The sequence below is a fragment of the Hordeum vulgare genome, chromosome 6H (assembly GCF_904849725.1).
Source record: "Hordeum vulgare subsp. vulgare chromosome 6H, MorexV3_pseudomolecules_assembly, whole genome shotgun sequence".
Lineage (NCBI taxonomy): Eukaryota > Viridiplantae > Streptophyta > Magnoliopsida > Poales > Poaceae > Hordeum > Hordeum vulgare.
In genome coordinates, this window is record NC_058523.1 from 405399634 (window position 1) to 405408499 (window position 8866).

General features: G+C 37.8%; 1 protein-coding gene across 1 annotated transcript; it reads left to right on the forward strand.

Annotated features, from left to right (window-relative positions):
* The first annotated feature begins 2504 nt into the window (after positions 1 to 2504).
* On the forward strand, positions 2505 to 5175 carry LOC123403509 (putative glycerol-3-phosphate transporter 4). Its single transcript, XM_045097440.1, has 3 exons — positions 2505 to 3488; positions 4192 to 4740; positions 4843 to 5175. The coding sequence occupies exons 1-3, from the start codon at positions 2564 to 2566 to the stop codon at positions 4878 to 4880; spliced, it is 1512 nt and encodes a 503-aa protein (XP_044953375.1). The 5' UTR covers positions 2505 to 2563; the 3' UTR covers positions 4881 to 5175.
* Positions 5176 to 8866: the final 3691 nt, after the last annotated feature.

Here is an 8866-nt window from a genome sequence, read left to right on the forward strand (position 1 = left end):
CTAATTTTTTCTTTGAGATTTTCTATTTTTTCTGAATTTAAAAATTGTTCTCATGTTTAAAATTTTGGTCACAATTTATATTTAAATTTTCGGTCTAAAAAAATCAGGAAATGCAAAAAATGTTTTTGCTTTCAAAACATGTTCACTTAAAAAAAATATGTACGTGTTTCAAAAATTATTCTCATATTAAAAAAACCGAATGATTTTTCAAAAAATGTTCCTCTTAAAAAAGGTTTATCTTTTTCTAAAATTTGTTCAGAAATTGAAAACTTGTACAAATTGTTTTCACCAATTCCAAAAATGTTCATGATCTAAAAATGTTTGGGAATTGAAAAAATGTACTTCATTTTCTAAAAAATGTTTCCCTTTACAAAAAATATACATAAGTTCAAAAAATGTTCATGTTTCAAAAAGTGTACAAAAGTTGAAAAAATGTTCCTCTTCAAAAATTGTTTACAAATTTCAGAAAATGTTCCTTTTTTCATAAATTGGTCACAATTTTCAAAAAAAGTTTTGCATTTTCCAAAAAAGTACGTCAGTTCAAAAAATATTTGTGTTCCAAAAACTAAACATAAGTTGAAAAAAAATCCCACTTCAATTCTTTTTACAAATTTCAGAAAATGTTTTTTTTCATAAATTGGTCACATTTTTCGAAAAATGTTCTTGTTTTCACATTTTATAAAAAATGTTCCTGCTTTACAGTTTTTTTTTCTCTTTTTTAAAAATTTGTTCACAAGTTCAAAACTTCTTCATAATTTTTCACCAAATCTAAAAATGTTCATGATTTGAAAATGATCGAAAATTTTAAAAAATGATTTTTATTTTATAAAAATGTTTGCCTTTTAACAAAATGTTCGTAACTTCAAAATATGTTTGTATTTAAAAAAGTGTACATAAATTGAAAAATGTTCCCGCTTTAAAAATTGTTCTTTTCTAGAAATTGTTTTCTAAAATTTTAAAATGCTCCTGTTTTCAAAATTATTTGTGATTTTATAAAATCTACAAAAAATGAAAAAAAATCCCGTTTACAAATTTTGTTCTTAAATACAAAAGCTGTTTAAGTTTCAAAAATGGAGAACAGTAACCTTTGAGAAAGAAGAGAAAGAGAAACACAAAAGAAAATAAAGAATATTTGAATTTTTTTTCAAAAAAAGACATTGGAAAATAAATAAATATAAAGCTGAAAAAACGAATTTGTTAACTGGACCGGACAAGTTGCTTCGCTAGCAGCCCGACCCGCTCCGTCCCTGCCTGTGTGAAGCTACTGCTATTGGAGGCGCAATGCGTCCAATAAGAGGTCACGTTGGCCACAACGAGCGGCGCATAGGACGCCCCCCCCTTAGATGCTCCAAAGAAACCAAGGGAGCTCCTACCTGCCGAATTATGCGGTAGGGAGTCCTTCGGCCGCACAAGGCGATCGCCCGACTGGACCAGCCCAGTTCTTTCATTCTTATTTTTTTCTGTTCCTTTTTTCCTTTTTTTTCTTATTTCTTTCTCTTTTTTATTTTTTTGATTCATTTTGATTTTATTTTTTTATGTTTATCTTTTTTTATGAAAACAAACTAAAGTTGAATTTCCCAATCATTTTTTTAAACTGAGAACAATTTTATAAAAATATGAAGAAATTTGGAAGCAGAATTCTTGTAAAATATTGTTCAAATATTTTTAAATTATAAACAATTTTTTTATAAAATGATGCACATTTTCTAAAAAACAAAAAAGGATTGTTTTTGAAAATCCAGAACATTTAAAAAAAATACAGAACATTTTTGGGAAAAGTAAATAAAATTCGGAACATTTTTAAAATTTCTGAACATTTATTTCCAAATTTCGGCACAATTGTTAAATTTCTGAAACATTGTTTCAAATTCTGAAATATTTTCCCAAATTCTGAAACATTGTTTCAAATTCCAGAACATTTTTCCAAATTCTGAACAACTTTTCTAAAATTTGGGAACATTTTTCTAAATTCCGAAACATTTTAAAATTCTCCAAGACATTTTTTACAAATTTTTTAATATTTTTATAAATTATAGAATATTTTTGTAAATTCCAGAACATTTTTATTATTTCCAAACATCTTTTTGAAAATTTCAAAGCATTTTTTCAAATTCTAGAACATTTTTACAAATTATAAAACATTGTTTAGAATTCCGGAAGTTTTTTTCAAATTCCAAAATATTTTTAAATTTAAGAATATTTTTTATAAATCGATAACATCTTTGAAACAGAAACAGAATAAAACAGAATAAAGTAAAAAAGAAAACAAAAAAGGAAAACCGGTTCAAGTAATTTAAAAAAAAGAACAGAAAAACCTGCTAGAAACCTGTAGAATGTTCTAAAACCGGACACTGCAGCCTTAGGCCAGGCCGATCACCCATTCGCTCTATACGAAGCCTCTACACCGCTTCGCATAGAGGGGCAAATAGGTTTCCCAGAAACCAAAGCAAAACGGCAACACAACTCAAAGTCGGGCCATAACCGTCTTGGCCGCGTGTCGTGCACGGGCCCGGTTACCCCGCCACGTCCACTCCATTTCCCCTCCCCTCTCACCGTCTCGGACATGGCGGAGCCACCGCCACCTCCACCCTCGACGCCCATGCCGAAGTCATCGCCGCGGGCGCGGCCGCGCCACCACCACGCGCCGCCGGGCCTCTGCGCCCTACCCGCCTTCTCTTACAACGCCCACCGTGGCCTCGTCCTCGGGCTCACCTTCCTCGCCTACGCCCTCTACCACGCCTCCCGCAAGCCACCCAGCATTGTGAAGCGCGCGCTCTCCAAGTCCTGGCCGCCCTTCTACGACCCCGCCCTCCTCGGCGAGACCGACGTCGCGTTCCTCGCCTTCTACTCCCTCGGCATGTTCGGCGCCGGCCACCTCGGGGATCGCCTCGATCTCCGCCTCTTCCTCGCCGCCGGAATGGTCGGGAGCGGCGCCGCCGTCGCCTTCTTCGGCGCCGGGTACTTCCTCTCCCTGCACTCCATCGTGTTCTACCTCTTCGCCCAGGCGATCGCGGGTCTGCTCCAGTCCACCGGCTGGCCCTCGGTCGTCGCCATCGTCGGCAATTGGTTCGGCGGCCGGAGGCGCGGCCTCATAATGGGCATATGGAACGCCCACACCTCCGTCGGGAACATCAGCGGCTCAATCATCGCCGCCGCCGTGCTGCGGTACGGGTGGGGCTGGTCGTTTGTGGTCCCCGGTGGGCTCATGGCACTCGGTGGCGTTCTTGTGTTCTTCTTCCTAGCGCCTTACCCGGAGGACGTTGGCTTCGCTTCGTTGCCCCCCAACCCCAAGCACGCCGGTGGAGCGAGCACCGACGAGGAGGACAGCAGCACCAGCACGGGTGGGGAAGAGGACAGGAGGGACGCCGTAGGGATTTGGAAGGCATTTTCTATCCCGGGTGTGCTCACCTTCGCGGTCTGCCTCTTCTTTGCCAAGCTGGTCGCCTACACCTTCTTGTACTGGCTCCCGTTCTACTTGACCCAAACTGGTATGGCCACCTGTTGCGACTTAACCAGGAGCAGCGATGCACGTTATGACATTAGATTGTTCTGAATTGTCATCTTCCAGCTGTGGAGGAGATTTATTTGGTACGATTAACAGTGCATTTTTATCTTGTTATATTGAATTCTGGTTTCAGAATTGACTTTGATGTACAGTTGATATGATGTAGTTTCAGAATCAACAGTGCATTGTTATTGAACTCTGGTTTCAGAATTCCGTAGTTTGTTGTAGTTGCCACCATTTTTTTTAAGGTGCTGCAGTAATTGCCTTTCATATGATATGATAATGTGCATTGTGGTAGCAAACTTTAGCAGGATCTAATGCCATGCCAGATTATTCATGACGTATCTTGGGTGTGGCTTTTAACAGAATAATGCTAACATGACTCACATGCTCAAATTGTTGTCCTGTTTATCTGATCCAACTGTAGTATTTTGCTTTTTCAGACCAGATACAGTTTACTCACGGGTACAGTAGCTTTGGTTATGTGCACTGTTTGGTAAAGGCCTGGGTTGTTCTCTTCATTACTTAAAGTACCGCGTAGTAACTTGTTTGACCTGTGTCTTCTAACTGCCTTCTTTTGTATTGACTTTGTAGATTTCTCCTCTATTCATCCACTCTTATGTGCCTTTGTGGACTCTAAATTTAAAACCTTATACGGTTGTACTTACGCCTTCTTATATTTCCAGCCATTGGAGGAGAGTACATGTCGGTCACGGATGCTGGTTATCTATCAGTTTTGTTCGATGTAGGAGGAATCATTGGTGGAATTCTCGCTGGGTTCATGTCTGATCAGCTCGATGCTAGGGCCACTACTGCAGCAATGTTTATGTATCTGGCGATTCCAACACTTTACGCCTTTCACGCGTATGGCAGTACTTCGAAAGTGACAAACATTGCCCTGATGATGATCAGTGGCTTGTTTGTTAATGGACCTTATGCTCTGATAACAACTGCAGTTTCTGCTGATTTGGGCACTCACAAATCTCTCAAAGGAGATTCCCGTGCGTTGGCCACTGTCACAGCAATCATAGACGGGACAGGATCGCTTGGTGCTGCCTTAGGGCCATTTGTGACAGGCTTCATTTCAAAAACTGGATGGGATTCAGTGTTCATAATGCTTATACTTTGTGCATTGATTGCTGGAGCGTGTTTATCAGGTCTTGTGAAATCAGAGATTCTGCAGATTATTCAAAACTGGAGGAATAGATCAAGTAACACGCCGTATGGAACTGCAGGTAATGATAAAGATGCCGAACTTGCATTAATCTTCATTATAGAGATTGCAAATGTAGTTTCTTGTCTGTTGCGCTGATGTTGCCTTCCTCTTTACCTCATAGATACTGGCGCTCAACCACTTTTAGGGGAGAGTAGTTGAAGGCAAGGCAGTTTTTGGCGCAGGTGGGGTGGGAATGCGGTATACATTTTTGTAATGTTGTCATAGTTGGGAAGTGCTTTCAGTATGCTGCTGCCGAAGATGACGTCGAGCAAATATGGTTGAGATAGCATATGTTGCCTTCTCTTTGTCACAGAATAGTATATTGTATATACACCTCCTGCAACATCTTGTAATGTATCAATGTACTGTAGGATCCCTATCTTTTCTCATAGATGAACATGAAAGAGTCAAATGACTTCAAGACTCTTTATGCACAGTGTTTGTACTGTATATACTTTTGCTGTCAATGTTGGCTGAATAGCATCTCTGGGAGCGGTGGGCTTACGGGGTGAGGGCAATGGGAGCCTGCCGCATGTCGTGCGAGTGAGAGCGAGAGGTACATGGGAGCCTGCCGCATGTCGTGCGAGTGAGAACGAGAGGTACATGTGGTTTTCCCCTGGTTTTCTATGGTTTCTCCTTTGTTACTTTTTTTCATTGTTCTTGGTTTTCTCGTGTCATACATAGCCGGAGCACATGTGTGATGTGCCGTGCCACATAAGTGGGCTCCATGGTGAAGCACAAGTATGCTTAGTAGCTTGCATTGCACGGGAGTACAATATTCGCCAGAGAAAAAAGGTACATAACCGTGCGGATGTAACATCCCGATTCTCGGAATGTTTAAGAAAAAGTTTTCAAAAAATCAGGGCGAGAAAATTTTATTTGTTTTATTTGGTTATAACAAAGCTTAAGTTGAGTTTTGCTTTTACAATTAGTGTTTAAATTAATTAATGTGAACTTAAATTTAAAATTTAATTTTGTTCTTTTCTTTAAGTTGGGTTTTATGCTTATTGTATTTGACATATTAAATTATGCACATTTGTATTTTTGGAACTCCTTTTGACTTTTGTTGAGTTTCCATTCCTGTTTCAAATCTTTTCTTTTCAAAAGATCTTATCCATTGCTTCTCTCAAATTAAACTTTGGAAATCCTTAGACCAAATCTGTCTCTTTCTCAACATGTTTGTCTTTTTCCCAATGGGCCTTGCCCAATATGCTTCCCGTTATTTTTTATTCCTTCTCACTCGGCCCCTTAGCCCATTTACTTTATAATTTGTGGCTGAACCGTTCTTCTTTTAAGTACATGTCCATCCATTAGAGAAAACACGGAGAGAGACATCATGAGAGGAAACGATAGCACCTTCCTTAAGCTTCATCTCTCCATTCACGGGACAGACGGAGAGAAGATGAAACCAGCAGAGAAGACTAAATATAAAGCCACGAACGTGCCTCCCTTTAAACTTGCTTGATCTCTGAGCGTTTCAAAATCTGTGAGCATATATATGTGCGTCGAGACCTCCTCTTCCATTCCTCTCACTTCTCCTCCCTGTTGCCTTCCTCCTCTGTCCAAGACATCCCTCTCGAATTGTAAAGCTTCATGGAAGCCCGTGCATGAACTTGGTGACTCAGGTCGTCTCCATCCGTATCCTTGCGCCAGAAGCTTCTTCTTCATGCCGCAGCTCCGTTCAGAGAAGAAAGAACGTGATTTGTCAACCACACGCGAAGAATTCCGCATGTCCGTATACACTGTTCGTCGAGTTCATCGCTTTGTATCTTCATGCTCGGTGAGTCTCTATCCAATTCCTCTTGCACACCATCTCAACATCACGGGTCTTATCTCCTAGACATCATAGTTCCTCCTAGTTTGGCTGTTGGGCGCGTCGATGCTATCCGTCGCATGAACCAAATATTATAGACTTTTTTCCATTGTTTTTCTTTTGTTCATTGCTTGATCTAGCTATCAATACATGAGACATTTCAAGTGGTCAGAGGACCCCGTTTTTGGTTTTAGATTTTGCATATATATATCATATTATATGTTTGTTGGGTTCACATAGGAATTTCACTAAGTGCAAGTTTCTTGCACTATTTTTTTTTTCACTTGTGTGATGTTTTAAGAGTTACATAAAATTAACTGGATTACTTGCTTGGTAATTGTATTGTAATATATATATTTGTGTAGTCGTTTGGTTAAGATTTACGGAGTTTATTCATCGGTTAATTTTGCGTGAATATGTTATTGTTCATAAGTTCGTTTTATGCCTAGGAGTGCATTTTACGTGTCTCATAATTTTGATGCGGCAAATGATTTGTTAGATTTATTTTACCGGTTATAGTTTTTGAAAATAGTTGAACATATTATTTCATGTGTTATTTTTTTTATGTTGTAAGTAGTCGTAGGATATATGCACGTACACGTGTTGTGAATTATTACCATGTTTGTAAGGATTTTATTTATTTATTTATTTTAGTTTTATAGTCCTCACTTGTGCATGCGCACACAACTTTGACAATGTTCGCCATGCTTATAGTTGCATAGAATTTTCATTGTTTGCTTTGTTTAATCGCGTAAAATAATTTATCCTTTGATTTAATTTATTTTTGTTTAACTTGGCAAATATATTAGATTGTTCCATATATTCGTTCTCAATCATGTTGCTTATGTGAGAAGTCATGTCATGTTGTAGGTTAGCGCTTATCTAATCATATGTGTTATATAGTTAATTTCCATTTACTAGTTGTCATGAGCATGTTATGTTACATTAGATTTTAGAGTAAGTTGATATTGTTTTAAAGTTGCTATAAGCTAAACGAAGCCAAGGTTAACCATTGGTTGTTGCGTATAGTTAATTGTCATTTAATCTTTACAAATATTTAGAGTTATCTAAATATTTATCTTGGTCGGCTAACATTTAGTCATGCATGTCTAGTATAGTATAGTTGTATTATTTCATGTGTTGCATATGTTAATTATGTTAGATATCAAATGAAATGTTTTGTTAGTGGAGGTGACTACATTATAGTTCGTTGCATAGATGTTATCGCCTATTTGATCATGTAGTTTTATAGATGTTTGCTATCCATTATTCATTGTTGGTTGTTTCATGTCACAGTTTCAGATTTGTATTCTTACATATGATTTAGGTTGTAGCATGTAACCTACTTTATTACTTCTTGTTAATTATCTTAGTTGTCTTGTTTACCTAAGATGATAGCTTACATGTCATGTGTGTACCAATCCGTGTGTTGTGCCAATTAGGGTCTACTTTATTACTGTAGTTGACTTACATGTCATGTGTGTACCAACACGTGTGTTGTATGATGCCTTGGTTGTGCTTCTATGTATTTGCAAGTGTGGATGTACTATTTAGAAACGCATGCCATCATGTTATTAGTGTTGTATAATACATGTTGATTAGTTGATTATATGATCTAGTTGTTTACTTGCCTACATGCTCATTACTCTTTATGAACGTGCTTGCCTGTATTAACTAACATGATAGGGTTGTGTGCTTATTTCATGATTTCGTGTTCTTACATGTCATGACTATGTGAGATTGCATGATAGTGCCATGCTTGATCTTCATGATAGTTGATATCAACTAAGTTATCTCATAGTTACGAGTTGTATTATATTGGTAGCTTAGTGTGGTATCTCATGTGATGATCATCCATGTTTAGATGTTATATTTGTTACCTTGCTATTGAGTTATTCTATGCTTAGTCATCTTTCATGCCTCATGATGTTTTGCGTGCCTACTTAGTTCCTCTGTATAGATGTTTGGCTTTGTATCATTTTAGTATTATGAGTGTTTAATACTCGTTTCATTAGTTCATCACATGATTGGATAGTTTATCTTTCGTTAATTGACTTGTGCCTTTCTCATATGCTTAGTGTGCTTAGTTTGCCATGCTATTACAAGCATGTGGGTATAATCTTGTTGTTAGTAGTTAATTGGATTTTTGTTATTTCATTTTATAAAGAGCATCTCCTAGTTTAATTATTCTCATGATCACTTGTATGTTTGATGCTTGTGTTATTAGTTAACACATCTTTATAATCCTATACACACATGCATTGCATGAGTTGTGTCTTACTATTAAGGTAATTAATTACTTGGTACCATAGTATTGGTTTGACATAACGGA